General features: G+C 34.6%; 3 protein-coding genes and 1 pseudogene across 5 annotated transcripts; 2 read left to right on the forward strand and 2 right to left on the reverse strand.

Annotated features, from left to right (window-relative positions):
• Positions 1-582: 582 nt before the first annotated feature.
• Positions 583-5,127, forward strand: LOC120185152 (homeobox-DDT domain protein RLT3-like). Of its 2 annotated transcripts, XM_039189442.1 has the most exons (7): positions 583-666; positions 1,129-1,272; positions 1,508-1,882; positions 2,430-2,491; positions 2,576-2,815; positions 3,006-3,282; positions 4,618-5,127. In XM_039189442.1, exons 2-7 carry the CDS (start codon positions 1,221-1,223, stop codon positions 4,638-4,640), a joined length of 1,029 nt encoding a protein of 342 aa, XP_039045373.1. In that variant the 5' UTR covers positions 583-666; positions 1,129-1,220; the 3' UTR covers positions 4,641-5,127. The 2 variants fall into 2 exon arrangements, with proteins under 2 accessions (XP_039045373.1, XP_039045374.1); XM_039189443.1 differs by lacking the exon at positions 583-666 and having other exon boundaries at positions 1,047-1,272; positions 1,511-1,882.
• A 1,033-nt stretch (positions 5,128-6,160) lies between these two features.
• Positions 6,161-7,436, forward strand: LOC120185159. The gene is made up of 5 exons (XM_039189451.1): positions 6,161-6,441; positions 6,582-6,657; positions 6,730-6,977; positions 7,065-7,137; positions 7,219-7,436. Exons 1-5 carry the CDS (start codon positions 6,322-6,324, stop codon positions 7,371-7,373), a joined length of 672 nt encoding a protein of 223 aa, XP_039045382.1. The 5' UTR covers positions 6,161-6,321; the 3' UTR covers positions 7,374-7,436.
• A 281-nt stretch (positions 7,437-7,717) lies between these two features.
• LOC120185155 lies at positions 7,718-11,616 on the reverse strand. Of its 2 annotated transcripts, none has more exons than XM_039189448.1 (6): positions 11,425-11,616; positions 11,282-11,313; positions 10,943-11,094; positions 10,460-10,510; positions 8,139-8,203; positions 7,718-8,049 (listed from the first exon to the last, which is right to left on the reverse strand). In XM_039189448.1, the coding sequence occupies exons 1-6, from the start codon at positions 11,496-11,498 to the stop codon at positions 8,046-8,048; spliced, it is 378 nt and encodes a 125-aa protein (XP_039045379.1). In that variant the 5' UTR covers positions 11,499-11,616; the 3' UTR covers positions 7,718-8,045. The 2 variants fall into 2 exon arrangements, with proteins under 2 accessions (XP_039045379.1, XP_039045378.1); XM_039189447.1 differs by having other exon boundaries at positions 10,948-11,094; positions 11,425-11,610.
• A 6,080-nt stretch (positions 11,617-17,696) lies between these two features.
• LOC120185154 lies at positions 17,697-19,753 on the reverse strand (annotated as a pseudogene).
• Between the last annotated feature and the right edge of the window lie 802 nt (positions 19,754-20,555).

Below are 20,555 nucleotides of genomic sequence, written 5' to 3' on the forward strand. Positions count from 1 at the left end.
ATACTTGGCCAGGATACTAATGGCGCTTTGAAAATCGCATTGCGATTATGTAAATCGCGTTGCGAAAGTCAGTATCGCGTTGCGAAAGTAAGTATCTCGTTGCGATTTTGTATTATCGCATTGCGATAGTAAGTATCGCATTACGATTTTCCCAATTCGCGTTGCGATTTACTTATTCGCATTGTGAATTGGGAAAATCGCAACGATACTGTAGACCATCGCAACGCGATTTTCAACTATCGCATTGCGAAAATACAACGCGAATTTGCGATAATGGAGATCGCGTTGCGAATTAGCGATCGCATTGCGATTTTGTTGGTCATTTTGGTAAATCCGAAAAAAGTTGATTAAAATCGTATATTATATGGGATTTTTGGTCACTGAGGTTATTTTCTCTTTTAAATATAGTATTAGTAGCTGACCAAAATACTATATGGATAGGTAGTTTACCCTTTTTGTTTTCCGAAAGGAGTTAAAAATATATGAGAAAATTGTTTATTTATTAAAAGGAAAAAACTAAAAAGATGATAAAACCCAAAACCCTATTGGCTTTTTCTAAAATCTCTGGCAGTCATTCAGCTCTCAACCCCGACCTTCTCCGTTTCTTGCACCTTTATCTTCTTCAATTTATATCTCTTCCTCTCTATCACATTCACTGCCTTATAAGTGAGTGTTCACCTTCTTCTTCTTCTTCTATTTCTTAATGTCAGCTTCATGCTTGTAATTTCGTGTTTATTTTCTATAATTCTACTGGACAACCCACTTGAGCTTTTGCACTTCACTCTTTTCTCTTCTATCTTCGGTTCTTTTAGAGGGACCCTAATTCTCAGGAGTTTCTCTGCACTGAACCCAGAATTTGGAGGCCATTTTTGTTTCCAGGGAAATGGGTGCTTTTTCTTTTCTTCGTTTTTATGATGATGGTGACATTGAAAATCTTCAATCCGTTCTTTTACATGTTTTTATTTTATATTTATTATGATAATACTTAGTAGCTGCTTCGGGTAGTGGAAGACTTTAATCATTTTCTACTCCTATTGTCTTCTTTGGTTGCGGTGGAGGGGATATTTTTGTTTTACTTTATTCTGTTATTAATGATTGTTCTTTGATATTTTATTTTGGAATTCGCAGCATGTTTACTTTGGCTCGAGTTTTCAGCTTTTTGGAATTTGAATTAAGTTAGAGGAATTGGTTTGTTGAAGGCTAGGAGAACGTGGTTGGAAATGAAGAGGAAATCGCAACTTCAACTTGTAGAACTTGAGGACTTATATAAAGGTTTTTTCGGCTGTGGATAATTTTTCTCTTTTAGTATTACAGGTTAAAAATGCTGTTGTTTAGTTAAGTTTTCAATCAGATATATTAAGATTGTTTCTTAAAGTATAATCTAAATTTAAGCTAAAAACCTTCTTTTAAAGTCTGACTTCCCTTTAATATAGATTTTCATCAATGATTTCAGCTGTCTGATATTTATACATGATTACTTATCCCTATTTTTTCTTATCATGTGAAGCAGAAAAAATATATCCTACGCAGGAGGAGATGGAAGGCTATGCCGTGTCTTTAGGACTAACTCTGAAGCAGGTTCTGCAATGGTTTATCTATAAGAGGAAAAGGGAGAAAAGAACTATTTTATCTATTCATTCGATGAAAAAATCTTCTGCTTCTATAAAATGGAATGTCAGTGGCATTTTTTCTGCTAGCGAGAATCATAAAAGCACTTCTTCGGTTGGAGCAAACTGCTTCAGCAAGAAAAAGAAGAAAATGCTTCTTCCTCAGGATTTGTTGCCTGCTCTGTATGTTCTAAAGAAGGTATTTCGCAAGGATGGTCCTCCGCTTGGTGTGGAATTCGACTCTCTTCCTTCCCAGGCCTTTTTCCACTGCAAAGGTATGCTACTGGAAGCTTGTTGCCTTGTGGCCTTAGTGGTTATTTGATGCTATTAACAATTATTGTTATTTTCCTTAAAAAAGGTCTTCAATTTGTTTGGTGCCATAATCAAAATTATGTTGGAAACCTCATTCCATTTCCGGTGCTCATCCATTGAGATTTTTCAATTTTCCTTGTTAATGATGTACGTATAACCCGTGAAATACAGTCCTAACTAGTGATTTTTTTAAATTTATATTGTTTCTGTTTTTTTATCTTAATCTATGTAGCTTAGACTCGGGAGTAAGTTTCAGACGTATGGGTTTTTTTTATAAACATCGGTGTATTTCAATTTTTTTAAGTTTTCTATTTAGAAGGTAAAGGTTCCATGTATATGTTTACTTCAATAACATGTTGGATAAGTGTCTGACAAGGATACTTGACCTAACACAGGGGGTCGGAAATAATATAGACTGTTACAATTTGATTTTTGCTTTTTCTAGTGTTTTTGGCTGTTCACGCTGTATTTTGATGTCTTTATGGACTTACTCAGAATTTCTATATTTAGGTCCTAAAGAGTCTCATCCTGCTGATCAAGAGTGCAGAAGAGGAGAAGCCAAAAGGAGAAAGGTGTGAAGAATGTTTTCAAGATGTTCATCTCCAATTCCTACTTCTGTTTTCTTATTTGTTTTACTCTTGCTTCTTGTATTTAAGGTTTTGGAGTTTACTGGCTTGGACCATCAGAACGACAGTAATGAGAAAGCTCCAGTGAAGAAACATGGCATTGGAAAAGGTTTGATGACAGCTTGGAGGGTTGTGAATCCCGAGGGTGGAAATATTCCTACTGGTGTTGATTTTTCTAATAGAGAAATCGGTGCTCCTCCTCAAATTAGTCCTACAGTACGAAGACAACCACCCCGGAACAAAAGGCGACAGCCTATAGTATCTCAAATGGTTAGCTATCAATTATTTAAATCGCAAGATTTCATGTTGACTTCTTTCTTTTAATGTTCTTAGGAAGCCTTTTATTTATTTATTATTATTCCCAGAAAACTCTGTGGTTATGTGTCTGATTGATCATTTTCTAGATTTTTCTTAGTGGTCTTATGTAAAAAAATATGCTGACATTAACTTGCAATTTCAGAAGCAGAGAAGTTTGAAGAAGTTGCAGGAAAAGAAGAAATCATGTCTGCAGGTAGTTGCTGATTTTGTTGCAGCAATTAATGAGAATTGGTTGAGTCAATGCCACCATATTGAACAAGGGGGTTGTACTGTTATTGAAGAAATCATAGCATTCTTTCCAACAATGCCCCAAACATCATCTGCACGTGCACTCTGGTTGGTGAAGTTGGACGAGTTCATTGCATCATATTTGAAGAAGGTTCATTCTGAGAAGGAAACGGGAAGTGGGACCAGTTCAGGTAATATTCCTTCTTTATCTTCAAACTTTCCTTACATGTGTGGTGCTCCGGTCATTGAAGCTGGCAAAAATGAGCCCAAAAGACCCGAACTTGAGAATAACTCATGCTCAAATTGGCTTGAACCCGAAAAGCCTAAACCTCAAAATGCCTAAACTTGGAAAAACTCGAACCTGAGCCTGACCTGAACCCCAATCCGAATTTAATACTAAAAATAATGTACCAAATTGTAATTAATTTTAAAGGCTTATTGTAATAAATTTTAATCAATTAGTTAAATACTATATATGATTTTACACTAATATTTTTAATAAATTAATTATATATTTTGCATTAATGAAATAATAAATTTATAGAAAGTGAGATTACTACTATCACACAAAAGCTCTATACTATTAGTATTTAATGTTTTTAATAATATTTTATTGGCAATATTTTAACTTTAGATTCTTGGATCATAAAGCTACATTACACTGGATCATTTAATCCTTGGTTTACATGATTTATGTATTATCAAATATTCAAATATTTATATATTACCAAGGAACATCTCTATCCACAACTGATAAAAAATTAGGGGGAAAATATAAAAGAAATACATTAAATATGTTTTCAATGGAAGAGAAAAAAATACGATCTAATAAGTAAAAGCACCAAACAACTAATAAAAATAATGATTCTTGATATAAAACATTGAATTCACTATTTTTGTGAATAGCATCAAATGGAATTATTTATAATTATTTCTACGTTTATATATTAAGCAAGCAGATAAAGTTTGAAAATATTATATATAATATAATGTTAAACAAACCCGAAGCTGAACTCGAAAGACTGGAATCCAAATGACCCTACCCAGACCAAACCAATTCCCTCCCTATTGCCACTTCTAAAGTTGAGCATCCTGTTTCTTTGTATTCTCTATATCGATTGCTTTGTTCATATGGATGAAGATCCGATTATGATATGTAGAATGTGGACGGTAAGCATTCTAATTTCTAATGTACAAGTAGTTGATATTTAAGTTTATAAATATCACACGGAATCTTTGTACATGCTCTTTCGTTCCAGATCCTTTTGCAGATCAGCATGTCTTATAGTCTAAAATTAATATGTTTCTTTCTGTTGGAATTCCTAGAATCAAGGAACAATATCTTTTTTTTCTTAATTCTAGGAGTTTGCCTTATGTAAATAGTCAACTAATCTAATTCCTTGATCTTAGGAATTATTTCCCAACTTAGAGTAGTTCTTCCTTATAAATTGTAATTTACGTTTAGAGCAATAAAGTAAGAATTTCATTTCTTCTCACATTTGTTCACTTTCTTTCTCGTATTTCAGATAGAAGAGCACCAAAAGAATAAAGCCAACCATTTTCAGAGCTCATAAAAATGGGGAGCACATTTGGTTGTACAAGGCATTTGACGTCTTTTCTCTTTTCTCTTCAAATTACTGAACCCACCACGTTTATTCATCATTGGGACCTTCCTTTGATTTCGAAGAATGAAAGCAGAAAAAAGTACGAGACTGTACAGAGCTGAGTTTTGACTAAAATTTCATTTTTGGGTATACCTTTGCTTAGGTAATCTGAGCCTATTTAGATGTTGTACAGAGTTAGGTTCATACATATGCAGGAAAATCAAGTTATATATATATATACAAAACTTACATGCAATGGCTACTTAAGTCAGTTAAATGATTACCATTTTCTACCAATCTTTCTTCATGGTAGAAAAAGGAATGTTGCAGGTCCTTGTCTTAGCAGTAAAAATCTCTTTTTATTGATGTTGACAGCAAACTTGTCATTTAATTTTGCTATTAAGGAATAAAATGGTATCAGCATATGTGGCTGAAGGAGATACGTTAAGCTCCATTTTCTTTTTCTTATTGTTGAAAGATTTTCGATATTTAAGGTTTATTTTTCTGGCATTTGTACTTGTTAACCATGATATCAACATTGAAACTGTGTTTCTTTTGCTTTAGGCAAAACATATCAGAGTAGGCAACTATTGAATGGATATAAAAAACCAGATTCAAACCCCTTGAATGGCTTCATCACCCCAACAATATGAAGACCCCTGTTTACCTAAATCATTATTCCATTGCTTTTGTTTCAACACATTAACATCCATGATATCAAGATGAATGTTTAAGTCTCCGAAACAGCTGAAGAGTCGATGTCTCAGGAAAAACCTCTCATCGGCTGCTGCTGCTGCTGCTACTGGCATTGATACAGCAGTTTGATTCCCAAGGACAAGATTCAACCTCATGTTTCTGCTGATGTTTCAAAGGGAATGCGGCCGAATAATCGTCTTCAAGCATTGCCGGTCCCTTTCCTCTAAACATTGGGTTAGCAATGCCACCCCAAGTCCTGCCACAAACTAGTTCAGGGCACTGCAAGTTCAATGTGGCCACTGTTCCACAACTTGATACATTGTCATTCAGCTTTTGCAAGGTTTTACCAGCACGTCAAGAAGGCTACGTAAGCCTATGACGGCTGGGGAGATGGTGCATCAGTCTACTACTGCTCTCGGAGTCCTCCAAGGATTTATTACTCTGAGGACTATGATGGAAAACTCTCAAGTCATAGGAGGCGTCGAAGGTTTGTTTTGCGAAGAAACACCCTACGTGATAAGAGCGAAAATAAATTTGATAATTTTACAAACCCATAAGGAAGTTATGGTAAAAGGGACAGAGCCAAAAAGAAAATGCTATTTTCTTATTTTTCTTTGATTATTTGGGGTTAGTATTGTTATTGGACCACCGGTTTGCTTCTATTTTCCTTTTAAAAAAAATTGTAATTTCAGTTATAACAAAATGAAATATTCTACGTTCAGACAAAGAAATTTTGAGAAAGCAGTGGTGTATATTATCCTATACTTTCTGTGGATCAGGAAACTCTTCTCTTGATCAGTTTTCTTCTTCTATTGTGTGCTCAGCAATGTTTTTTCCTCGGCCTCAGAATAAACTAAGAAGAAAAAAAAAGAATCCAGAAATGTTTGATGACTGAACAAAATTTAGCAGAAGAATAAAAATTTCTCAAGTATGAAAATGGCGATACTGGGAGCAAGACCAATTGGCTTCTCAAGCTTTCCATCGTCTACTTCATATCTCAGTTCCAGCTCCAGACTCACCTCCTCTTCATTGCCTTCCACATTATCAATGGTTACTTTATTACTATATGCTTCGATTTTGTATGATTTTTTTTATACCTTAGTTTCCCAGCAATAGTCCAATCATGCAACCATCTTTAAGCAAGTGTTATTCAGTAAGTTTGGAGTTCTTAACTTCCTTTTTACCTGCAGGTTGTGGTCGGAAAATCGATTATTTCCCGCGGATGTGTCGCCTGTTCCGCTGTTCAAGAATCTTCTACTCCTACAGGTAGCTTTTCCATTCTTATCCGTGCATGTGAAAATCCTTCTGAACTTAATGTGTTGCTTATATGATATTTAGCCACTGCTGGAACAAACGCAACCACTCCTGCAGAAGCAAAACCATCAGCCGCCGCCGCCAGTGGCGGTGATAAGGAGGAAGCGAAGGCAGAACCGAAAGCAGATACAGAAAAGCCCAAACCTGCTGCAAAGGCTCCTGCTAAAGCATTGCCGGAGTTGATGCTGGAGGATGTCATCCCTTCATTGAAAACAATACTTGAAACTCAAGACGATATCTCTGAAATTGAACTCACTTTCCAGGACAACAAGGTTTCGTTCTGCTCTATCTTCGCTCCAAAAAATTAATCCATATGAAATTTACCTGATGGGGTTTATTAATATCTTCAAACTTCACAGTTGGAAGGTTCATTCCTGAAGGAGGGGTGTCCCTACTTGTTCTGGGCCTTCTTCCCTGATGGAGTCCTTACAGGTATTATAATTTGGGCAAATTGAAAACCAGAATTTCCACTACTAAAGTAATGATCTGATCATTTTTCTCCTATTTGCATAGGTCCAAAAGGATTCTCCTTGTCTTCATATGGCTCAGGAGCAAGCACTGTGGAGCCTTTCCTTGTTGATGAGAAGAAAATTACAGCAAGGCACGTGGTGTTCTGGGTTGAAAAGCGTTTGGCAGCCCAAGGAATTATTCCTGTCTGGAAAGAATGATGTATAACCATAAAAAATATTGCCATGTCCACTGATCATCAGCATACAAAATTTTCCCATTCATTTCTGTTTGAAAAGCTAATTATATTGAAATCCTGAAGCTGTAATACTATATGGTTAGGAATGGCATTACAGCTTTAATTTGTGGAATAGCAATACAACTCTGACTCGTTTCAGCCGTCATTCTCCCTAAAAGCACACATGATAAAAACCTTGGTTTTACAAGAACAAAAGCTCACATTTGATACGAGAGAGATTCACATTCACCAAAAACCATACAAGTTCAACAACAAACATACCTTTCTCCGACTATTGTCTCGTTCTCGTAAAAGGAACGAGAATTCCAAAGTAATATAACATTGTATAGCTTACATAGTTCATAATGTTTTCATCTAAATTACATGTCCAAGGAGCAGATGCCCTGGACCATGCTTTACAGTAAAAAACATCATGTCCCAAATAAGAAACATTTGATTTGAGTGACTAATCAACACATACAAAAGGTACTTTAGAGTGCAAAGTTCATAAAGTACTTCATAAGTCCACATCCGCACACGCCACACTTTGTCTGTAGTTAGTTGTCGGTATTGGCATTCCGAATTGCACGACGAAGTTCGGCTAAGAAATCCATCTGTGAACCAGATGAAGGTCCAGTAGTGTTTGTTGGGGACATCATCTGAGGAAAAAAACACGATAAATGCACAAGGAAAGAAGCCGCAAGATTTACAAGAAGAAGACGTGGGGAAGTAGGGGATGGAAGAATACCTGATGGGGAAGTCTGAAATTCCTCCAGGCTGAATCACTACTTCCAGAGTACAGAACTGGTCTTTCTGAAACAAGGAGAACCACAGTAACAGAAAAATAAATAAATAAATAAAATATAAAAAACAAGAAAGAATGCTAATATTGACTAATATAACACTCCCAAAATCCCCTACACAACAGGCAGACATACATAGAACTGCTTGCGACCATAAAATCTAAGAGAAAGAGCAACTTTCAACTCATTGGTAGCCTTCTTTAACATCTTCAAATCAGTGAAATAGAATGGGATAGGAGTTGGTCGAAATTATTTTAAGAAGAACCATAACCCATGCCTGGGATGAGGAACCTTTACATATGTTTTAACAACTGAGTTTATATAAAAAGGATGATTCATCCACTAGCATAGCTCAATTATCGCTGGTTTGTGCTGACATCTCCAATGATAATGTTGAAAAGCTGACAACCTTCTTGATGCATCAAGTTTGTTTTTTATGTTAGCTTTGTTTAAGTCTGTTATTATTGTTATAATTATTATTTGATGTGTTAAGTTATTAGCAGAGGATTGCTATTAAGAGTTCTGTTATGAAAATACTCTACACGAGGCTTTATTGGGATCAGTTTTTGTTGAGTATCATTACGAGAGCTTTAATAAAGTAGGTTGCTGGAAAATCCCAGGACCTTCTTTTATCCCTGTTCAATTTCTTCTGCCATCTTATTTCAATTTTCTTAGCTGATTTCCTGCTCCAAATAATCATAGCTTAATTAGATCCTAAGGAATATTAGAAACCCTTTTTAAGCCATGGTAGGACACACTAGAAGTTGTGGAAGAAGAAATCAACGCCAGCAAAAAGAGTTGTTTGAGAATCGAGATGAGGCACATGATTGAACTGTTGCAGGTTGAACAAGCTTTGAAGCGACAGGAACATGTGGAAACCCGAATGGATATTCCAAAAACTGCCCGCGATTCTTTGGACCAGCAGGAAGGGGGTCTTGAAGGTGAATCTGATGGAGACTTTGGGGAGGCATATAACCGCTTTCATAATGCTAGACCTGCAAATTTGCAGCAAGGGGTGGAATGGAAGAGCAGTAGTAGCATGCTCTAGAAGTGAGTGGTGGAGTGAAGATCCAAGTGGATGATTTCCATGGGAAGTTAAATGCTGAAGATCATTTGGACAGGAAACCAATGGATGAACCCAAAAAAGTTCTATTTGTAAAACTGAAACTATAAGATGGTCCACTTCAACGGTGGAAGAGAGTTGAGGAACACTGATCACGTCAAGGAAAGCCAAAAGTCAGTAGTTGGGAACATACGAAAGGGAAGATGCAGAAACAATTTCTGCCAGCAGATTATGCTATGGAACTTTATCTAAAATTTTACTTGCTCAAACTGAATGGCTAGTCAGTCATCACTAAACTTGGGGATGGTAACGGGACGAGTTTTTGGCCGACCTGACATGATCGCAATAAAACCCAACCACAACCCAATTTGAGTTTAAATATAATTTTATACTCCCCAAACCCAACCCAAAATTTAAGTGGAAATCTGAATCCGACCCAATTTAACATAATTTTCAAAGTTTCACATATTTTTTCAAAATAAAATTATAGAAAAACATATTAATTTGTTCAATTTAATAACATAAAATAGAAGTACATCTTAATTTAATGTCATAATTCCAGTACCTTATATGGCCATTTTTTACATATTTCTATCAAAGCCTAGCTAATATATACATATATAAAATAGTACTTTTTCATCCCTGACTAAACTACCGAATTTAATAATCTGTCCATTAGAGTTGGTTTGAATGAGACTAATGAACAGCTAACTCGCTATCTTGCAGGTTTGGATTAAAGTACTAGAGAGAAACTAGGGGCAGTTTGTGTCTATAATTTAGAAGATGCTCGACAGTATGCCTTACAAGCTGAGAATAGGATTTTGCATTACAGTGCAAGACCTTTATCTAGTAGGAAAGATGTCATTCCCAAGACAGTTACAGTGGTAAAGAAATTACTTCTTCAAGTTCTATGGGGAGGTGCAATAGAAACCAACAAAGGTGACATAAGGAAGAGTGATTTGCAGGGTTAAACACAATCCAACTTTAGTAAGGCAACTCGTGTTCTTTGTGGTTTTAAAGTATGTGATTGACATTGAGAGTTCAGAAAAGTATATCTCAAATTGGCTTGCGAACCTCATATAACAATCTTATCGTGTAGATAATGTACCGCTACAATATTTGCTCCATATAAAATATCACCAAGCCAATCAAATCAAAACCATAAAATGGAAAATTTTATAAGTTTTCTATTCTTCCACTCACCAGACAAATCAATAGAAGTATCATGGTAGCGATGTAAGGCAGCTGCCCAACCTGCATTTGTAGAGATAAACAATGAATGTATATCAGTCACATGATTGTATAAATGGATTCTAACAAAGCTAGCACTTGTCAAAAACAATAGAAGAGAGGAAAGTGGATTTGAACCTAAGAGCCACCCCAACTACCCTTTAACCTTCACCACTTAACCAACCAGGAAAAGTCGTCCACAAAACTAATTACGCTTCAGCAAAATACTCCACTACCTGAACTGATAATAAAGCCACTACCCTAACCAGGAACCAAAGAAAAAGAAACCCTTTCCAACCATAAGTTGAATAATTCACCTAAATGTAAAGATCAGAAAATCAATAACTCTAACTTCACAGATTAACGGAATAACCAATGTTGGTGGAATTCAGAAACAAGGGCAGTTTTCTTAATAAAAGTACACAAAAATCATTCAAAGTAAGTGTGTAGAGACATCGTACGATTGCTTAAAAGCCGAGATGCGTCGCTTCTAGAACAGCCTTCTAAAGGTATTAAAGTAGGACGATGGTGGTCTTCATTCAGGATACCGCTGCTCCCAGCATCTCCGTCCAGATTATTGTTTCTCGATGCGGCACCTAGGTTCTTCTCTGAATCATTCCCATAAACATTATTAGTCCAATGAAACAATCTGCAAAATTTAATTATTACTCAGTCTATCAAATCAATTAAAATTAAAATTAAAATTAAAATAATTATTTCTTTCCTTTTTTCAAATATGTATATATATATAAATCACCGAAAAATGAATGATCAATAATTGATGAAGAAGCTGACCTCCAGACTTACGGCGGCCGAGAGAACGGTTTCTGCAATTCGGGAGGCATAATTTTTTTTAAAAGAAAAGTAGAGAGAGAGAAACGGAAGAGGTATACATGAAAGAAAATGGAAAAGGTGACAATTTAGGGTTAACAAGTTACCGTTGATTAGGAGGAGCGTAGCGTTTGATTATGGGGGCGGCATCGGGTGCGGTGGATGTAGGGTCTTCCAACATCCTCTTCTCCTCTCTTTTCCTTTGCACCGCCGCGTAAGGATGGCGGATTGCAGATTCCGGAACTTGATTCGCGATTGCGACGCGGCTGGTAATTTAAGGCTGACTTTTGGTTCAAAAGCGTTTCGTTAATTTTATTCGATCAACTCCTTACCAAAACGCATCGTTTCCTTAAATTTCCTAATTATCATTCAACCCACAGCCCACCTAACTAGGGCTGTAAATGAGACGAGACAGATTGTAAACTACTCGAGATTGATTCGGTCAAGGCTCGATAAATACTCGGATCGAATGAACCCGAATCGAGCTCGACTCGAGTTCTTAACGAGCTACTCGATATTCGACTCGAAAAGCTCGTGAGCAGCTCGAAAAAATATTATATTATAATTTTAGATTTTTTAAAATTACATTATTAAAAATATATAAAAATAAACTATTGATAATTATAAAATTTTAAAAATATATGAAAAAAATTCTATAATACAACTACCCTCAAAATTTAATTAATGTCTTTGCAATGAGTTCTAAACTCTAAATCATAAACAATAAAACCTAAATCATAAATTATAAACCCTAAATCATACTTACCTCATAAATCGATACTAAATCGACTAATTAATATCTAAACCTTAAACTCTAAATCATAAACCTTAAACCATAAACCATAAACCCTAAATCCGATTATATGATAGGAGTTAAGTTATGCACATGAAGGTAACATACAAATTATGGAAAATAATGTTATGTGACTCCTAAATAAATCAATCGCATACTTATACATAAACATATCAACATGCAAAATAAATATACACAACTAATTAAAGAAAACAATCCTAAACAAGGACTAAATTAAGATAAATCTAAATGTGATGACTAATTTAAGCTAAATATACTAACTTTGGAATCAAAGCTCCCAAATTGAACTCAGTTTCAAGAAATAAGAAACACATGTATACTTCTTCATGTATACTTCTTAGTTCAGAAGATCCTCGGATCCTACACTGTAATATTCTGAAATGAAATTAGGATTTCCTGTCTTTCACTCACTACTTCATACAAACTCCAAACTTGATCAGTAACTAAAACTACAATGTGATGATAATGTGAAAAAAATGTTATGAATTATATGGAGGAAATCATTTGGGAGAGTTTGAGTGCCAAAACCTCCAATCATGATCGACATAAATTTGGGCCCATAACAACGATGCCCGAGCAGCCACAGGTGCCCCAGGTAATTGCTTCTCCTTCAAAGCTACAAACATATCCGTGAAAGGCTCCACCAGCAGTGTTCCAGGTCCTCCAACAATGGGCCAAACATTCACACAAGGAAGAACATGACTAGCTGTCAGGAAAAGAGTGATTTGTTATTTTCTTGCCAGATATTTCTTTTCCAGTTAATTATTGAACAGTTTTCAGTTCAATTTAAAAACTAGGCCACTTGAAAAAAAGGATGAAGAAATGTTTGAGTTAGAAGCAAAAGCAATCATTGCAGATAAAAGCTATGATCAATAAGAAATAAGCAGTTAAAATAAAGTTGTCTGGATTGAAAGATTAGAACCACCATTCTCAACCTGTTGTACTACTATGATACAGGGGATTAACATGGTAAGCTTAAGTACTGATCATTATCACCATTGCCGTCTAGGAAAGTGCAAGGATTGGGATAAGCCGATAAGAGAAACTTTTGTAGTAGTTTAGGTGCTTCAAATGTAGTGCATGTCTCTGTAGTTGGCTATTAGATGGTTTCTATCCTATCTGATAATTCATGATAAATTTATTGTGAATGCAAATATATTGAGCAAACAAAAGTTAAATGCTTGGCTGACAACAATTTTGATATTTAGAACAATCTGCCATTGTGATGCCTAATCAGTGGCAGAACAAGTGAATCAAAACTAATGATGAATCTTGTAAATGAAAGATAGTACTGAAATTTCTCATTCGTTTTCTTTATCCTTACTTTTTTACTCCCTGTGCCATATTATATGTTCTCACCCTCTTTTATTATTTTTTATTTAGTTACCATGCAAGCTTAGTTCGAAGCTCCACCTGATATGATATGCAGAGATAAGTTCTTAATCCAAAGCACAACTGTCCCTGTTGGAACAATTGACGCGGACATTACATCTGCCACAGTAAGTGATTTTATGCTCTGCTTGTGCTTTGCTTGTGCTTTATTTGATAATAATAAGTTTCCTTCCGCTCATCTTTTCGTTTGATAGTTTGTCAAGGACAGTGAAAGGAATATTGAAGAGCACAAGCTTAAAGTTGCTCTTGTCAGCCCGCATCATTTGCCAGTATCATCAAAAAGTAATGGGACAACGAATCAGGAAACATATCACGATGCTTCAATACCAAAAGAGCACAAATTCAGTAGAGTTGGGATCCATGTGCCATTGCATACGGTTAGATATGCATTATTAGTTCTTTTAGCCCTAACAGTAAAGACACTTCGGTTCTGACGTGCTTACATCTTTGTATACACATTTGTACGACTCCGTTTTCCAGAAAATCATTCCCACTTTCTCAACAACCCCTTACAGTCCTATTATCACTATTTTGAACAAGTACTCTTCCTCTGCTTCATCATCTGACATTTTTGTTTGTGTTTATGGATTTGGGCTTTTTTTTCTTGGCTCTAGGAGTGTTTGGGTGGTGGGAAAATGTGTGAAAAAGAAGGCTTTTTGACATGAAAAAAACAGGGGAAGAAGGTGAGGAGAAAGTTGTAGAGTTGTGAATTGAAAACAATCCCGCATCGGAAGTGAATAGAGAGAGAATCGTTGAGTTTATTATAAAAGGAGAGATATTCGAGTTCGACTCGGCTCGTTTACACCCTTATGCCTAACAGAACAGAAGAAATAGAAAAAGTTAAAAAGTTTATATTTAGGAATATATAAGTAGCGATAACTAGAGGTGCATAAAAAATTCGATTATTCGATTTTGCGCAAAAAATATCCGATGCGCAAAATCGAATAATCGGATTTGGAAAAAATCAGTTTTTTTAAAATTAGATCGGATATTTTAAAATCGGATAGTATAACTGGTTTGGGAAGAAATTGGACGATCGGTTTTTTTATCGGATTAAAAACCGGTTTGAAAAAAACATGATAAAAAAATGGGTTTTTATCTGAAAAAACCGGTTTGAGGTTTAAAAATTAACTGTTAATATAACCGGTTTGGGATAAAATTGGACGACTGGTTTTTTTACCGGATTAAAAATCAGTTTTTTTAACATTTTTTTTCAAACCGAAACCGGTTACACCATCCGGCCCTCCAAACCGGTTAGAATCCGAATCGGTTTTTTTTAAATCCGATTTTTTGACTAGGTGAAAAAATCGGATCAATTTTTATCCGATCTGGATCGGATTTAAATCCGACTTTTTGCATCACTAGTGATAACCTAATATAAGGTTAAAGAAAGACACAACTAAAAATGTTAAATTTTATTTTAATATTTTCGGTTGAACACAATTTAAAATGTTAACTTTTAACATTTTCGGAAATGTTAAAAGATTAACATTTTAGGTTGTTAAAATGTTAAAAAGATTAACATTTTAGGTTGTGCTCAACGAGAAATGTTAAAATAAAGTTTAACATTTTAGGTTACGTCTTTTCTTAATCTTATATTAGATTGTCGTACAACAAAATTACCTCAATATTTATTATATTCTTTTATTTTATATTTTAATTTCAAATTCAATCATTTATTTTATTAGAAAATATTTAAGAACATGTAAAGATAATATTAAGTAGTATTAGTTAGAGATGTCAATTAGGTATGGTGGATGTTCCTTCACACTTATCTCTCTCGAATTTTATTTTAGGGTAAATTATGTCAGATATCACTTAATTTTGTTCGTTGACTCATTTATATCATTGAACTTTTAACTGTCATTTATAGAACTAAACTTTAGTTTTATATTCAATTATTCCACTTCATCGTTAAGTCACTTACGAGATAATGACTTGATTAACGGTTGTTGACATGAAATGTCACACCAAAACGATGTTGTTTTGGTGTAGTTGTTCTAATGCTTAAAATGACGTTGTATTAGAAATTAAACATTTGAGGTGTATTGATTTTGTCACCGAACTTTTAAATAGTTTTCTTTTTTACCACTATACTTTCTGGCCACCACCATCAATCAAGCATTGTCGTTCATCGATAATAATCGCAACAAGATTGGTACCAAAGCTTTTGTATTTCACTTCTCTTTCTTCTCCTATGATTGATTTTTCATGAAATTCACTTAAAATCGACAAAAAATCTATTTGAAAGTTCAATGTATTAATGCTCTGATCTCTTTCAATACCGACCGATGAGGCTAATTTTGAGGTATATTGTTCATCTTCTCGAAATAATGCTTTTCACCGTTCAGATTTTTTAACAAACACCCAAAATCCCGTAAATCTAATAAAGTCTTCAAACATCTAAAAATAGATTTTTTGTGTTTAATTTCATTGATTTTGAGTAGGTTCCATGGAAAACTAATCATATGAGAAGAATGTGAAGTCAAATATAAACATTTTGGTAATGATTTTGCTACAAAAGATGATCGGTGACGGGTAACAATTGACTGCCAACAACTATCTAAAAATACTGTGGTAAAAAAGAAAATTGTTTAAAAGTTCAATGGAACAATCAATACACCCCTAAAGTTTAGTGTCTAAACGACATCGATTTAGGCATCAGAACCATCGCACCCAAACGACGTCGTTATGGTGAGACATACCACATCAGCAATTGTTAGCCATGTTATAATCCTGTTAATGACTTAACGAGGGAGTAATATAGTTGAATGTAAAATCAAAGTTTAGTGTTTTAATTGACAAAATTAAAATTTTGTGATATCTAATGAAATTTACCCTGTACTTATTATGTGATATATTTTAAGTATAAAATTGAAAATTATTTTTGTTTAATAATTTATAAAATTAAAATTATTTCTGTCCCATCATTTATATAAATTCTAATACTCATTCGATTTTTGTTATACTTATCTTATAATTCACTTAATATAATATATTTATATGTATTAACATAAATTAATTTTTTAATAAAAATATCAAATATCTATCATTCGAACTCTCGCTATATATGTGACATTATTTTAGTTATCATCATTTTAAATTAAAATGAAATGTATATAAAGTCATACTCTATTGATTAACCACCCACAGTGAGTCTAATTTTTTTTCTTTATCTTTATCTCATCGTTCGTAAAATCTAAATACATTAATGTCTAATTAAGTGTGAAATGAAATTATTGCACACGAAATTCATCCCGTTGACATCCCTAGTACTAATTTAAATTCAAATAATATATAATTTTATTATTAAAAATGTAATTATTACCAAAAAGTGCTACACACAAGGTGATTGAAATAAATAGAATTACTTAAGATATTTTTTTTAAATAAATGATAATTATTTAAAAAAGAAAAAGAAATTTTATTTATTTATAATTTAAATAATTATTTGAAAAGAAATAATTAGTTAATTTATTTATTAAATAATCATTGGATAAGTGAAAATATATGATTGGGATTAACAATAAAGAATAAAAAGATATTTACTAGAAAAAAGGAGTTAATCTCAATTAATTATTTTCGTTGATCCAATTACCTAAATCTGTGTAAAACTAAAAGAATTTTACATTGTGTAAATAGATCTTAACCCATATTAATAAATACAACTAATTAACCAATTTATTTCTTTTTCTCAAAATAAATAATAATAATTATTATATTCTTTTTATATCTTACTGATTTTAAAAAAATTGGAGCAGCTATTAATCTTTCACATCTTAAATACAAAAAATAATATTATAATATCAAATTTACTATATTAAGTAACAAATATTTTGAATGCTCATAAAATTAAATACCAACAGTTTCGTTTTTGAAGGGTAATTTGTATCCTAATCTTATTTTTGTATTTTAGAGGTGAAGGATTAATAGTTGCTCCATCTTTTAAATATAAAACATAACAGCCTGTTGAAGAAATAAATGACAACTTTTATTTTAAGATTCAACATTTTTTCATAAGAAAAAACTAATTACATTTACTCTTAACAATACAAAATTAAATAATAAGCTCTCCATTTACATCCAAATAAAAATTTAAACATATAAATCATTGTTATCACTCTTCATTTTTTTCTCTTGAGATGTCTGATACATATTGGACATAAATATATGAATAACTTTAATTCAACACAAGCCTAGCCATCATAATAAATAACACTTCAGTAAATAACCTAACAATGCTTGTAACGTCATTCATCTACCAAGATCAGGTTATGATCAAAACCTGACACTGCTTGTACAACTTTGAAATCTCCCAAACAATCAAGCAGGGTTGGCTCAACTTCGTCGCTGGAACTTCCTAACCCGAGCCGCCCATTCTTACCGCATCCCCAAACCCACACCTCTCCATTGGACGTCACAGCAGTAGAGTGTACCCGTCCTCCCGAAACTGATATAGGTGATTCCCCTTCCCATCCCTCGATCATCAACGGGAGATTCTCCGGTCCTTCTCTACCTAATTGTGAACATTGGTTCCACCCCCATGAGAAAATGCTCATTCCACCAACGACATCTGATGATAAAACCTCACAAATTGCCAGAGAATGACCAAGACCAGATGATATTGACACGGGATGAGCAGTTAGATAAACAGGTAAGAATCCCAGATCCAGTTTGGCTCTCCCCAGCTGACCGTATACATTGCTTCCAGAGCTCAATAAGGTGCCATTACCTGAAATTCGACACTCAAGATTAACAAAGATGCATGCCAACAACCCCATATGTTTAATTGTGTAATCTACACAAACTTTTACTTACGGCAAAGGACCAAGGAATGATCAAGCCCGCAAACAATGTCTTTAACTTCAACCCCTTGCAGTTCTTCGACTAATTGTGGTTCCCAACTGATTGGCATGTCTTTCTCTTTATCCATTCCTTCCAAAACCATTTGCTCAGCAACATCCAATCCTGAACCTGAAAACGGTTTGTCATTCATCGATATATTAGCATTTGAGTCCAGCAGAGACGCCTCCAGAGATTCCCCAACATTTCCGATTCTACCATCAGCTAAATAACCCCAACCAAACAATTTCCATCCTCTGTCTGTGCAAGAGCATGCCCCAACCAAATGAAACCTGTCAAAGAAAATGCAACCATGGAATTTCCTTCTAATAGGATGACATAAGTGCTCAATCTCAAAGTCAAGCATAGGGGCTAAATTAATCTACCTTAAGAATTTAGGAGCCACCTTGCATATCTTTTCTCTGGCAAGTGCTTCGACCCTTCGAGGTGTGAAGGCCTCCACGATACCCTTTCCAAGACCGAGCTGTCCTCGCTTAGACTTTCCCCATACCCACACTGAACCATCACTGCCGATGGCAGAAGAAACAACACCGGAAGCAAAAGCAGCACAAACATTCACATGATCCAACCCTTCCACTCTCTTTGGATCATTCCATGAGTCTCTGCTCACAATCAAAATCAATCAAGAGTTAACCATTTCGAATTAAATTAGTAGTTGGATTCAATGTTCATAAAAAATCACACTTGCATTGTCACATATAAATAAGCCAAACAAGCAGACCCCTTCTTCATAAGAAAACCCAGGATCAAAAATCTGCCTTCTGGGTGAAGTTATTCAATCAACATTTCAAAACATCGCACACCCGGGAGAATTAAATTGAATTTTAGTTCCTTCTAACAATGTAAATCAAGTTTTAACATGATAAACAAGCAACTAGGAATAAAATGAATCAGCTCCCACCAAATTAAAATTTGGGTAAATGAGAAAATTATCACTTTGTTGAACTGACCTTGGGCAAGTGGATCACGACCCAGCTGGGATTCATGGTTGCGGCCCCAAGCCCACAGTCCACCGCGGGAATCAATAGCGAGCGAGTGATAATGACCGGCGCTGACGCTGGTGATATCGGAAGGGAGGCCGAGGACCCGGTGGGCTCGTAAGCGTCGCCTCTGGAACCCGTCACTGAATCGGGTAGACCCAACGCCCCTTGACTTCCGTCTCCAAAGCTCATTACCGTACTCATCGGTTAGTAGTAGTACTCTGAGTGAATAAGGCTTTAGTTGAAACTACAAGTGCCATTTTATTCCATCGATGATGATTCCACAAGAATCGGTTTACCTGCATCTTAGCTTCGTAAGTACGTCGGCAATGGCGGATCTGCAAAGAAAGAACTGAATTTATGTGTTAACCCATTTCAAATTGGGTCGGTTTTGGATATCTGTTTTAAGTAGGCTATTAACTTTTGGTAATTGGATTGTTTACCGTTTTCTCATTGTGGTTTTATTGGGTTAAATGATAGTTTGGTATCTAAACAATATTTTATTCAATTTATCTCTAAATATTTTTAACTGTCTACCACATTCATTGAATTTTTAAACAATATTTCATGTGCCACTATCCGGCACAAAATACATTTTGTAACGAATTGATCTTTGAGTCAATATTCAAACATTGACCTGTGGATTAATTGAATTGATTCATTGTGAAATAAAGATCTATGACTTGAACTTAAGCTCAATCGGTTAAGGAATGATCCAATTGAAGACAAAAAAAGGATTTTGAACTTGAGATGAAAGCGGAAGGACCTAGAGTGTAATTTTCTCATTAAGAAATAATATGGATGATGAGCAGGATTATAGCTATTTGGGTGTTACTTTTGGTGTCTTGGTATACCACCTCTATCTATCTCTTCTCAAAAACTTCTTCTTCCTTTCTTTTTCCTTTTTCTTATTTCTTTTATTTTTTTCAAACAAGAGAGGTAGTAAAGTTTGCATATTTCTTCGTCTCCTTCATTCATCCGAAAATTTAAATTAAATTCTTGATCCTTGAATTATAAGCTCCAAAATAAATTCACTATTTTGTTTAATGGTGGCTAAGAGTTCATTTTGAGGTTTTTGGGAAGATTTAAGCTCCAAGAGCTTTCTCCCATGATTTATATGAATTTCTTGCTAAATGGTTGTTGTTAAGCAAGCTATGATCATTTTGGTGCTAGAAACTCTTGAGAGCTT

Source organism: Hibiscus syriacus, unplaced genomic scaffold, assembly GCF_006381635.1.
Source record: "Hibiscus syriacus cultivar Baekdansim isolate YM2019G1 unplaced genomic scaffold, ASM638163v2 tig00112989_pilon, whole genome shotgun sequence".
NCBI lineage: Eukaryota > Viridiplantae > Streptophyta > Magnoliopsida > Malvales > Malvaceae > Hibiscus > Hibiscus syriacus.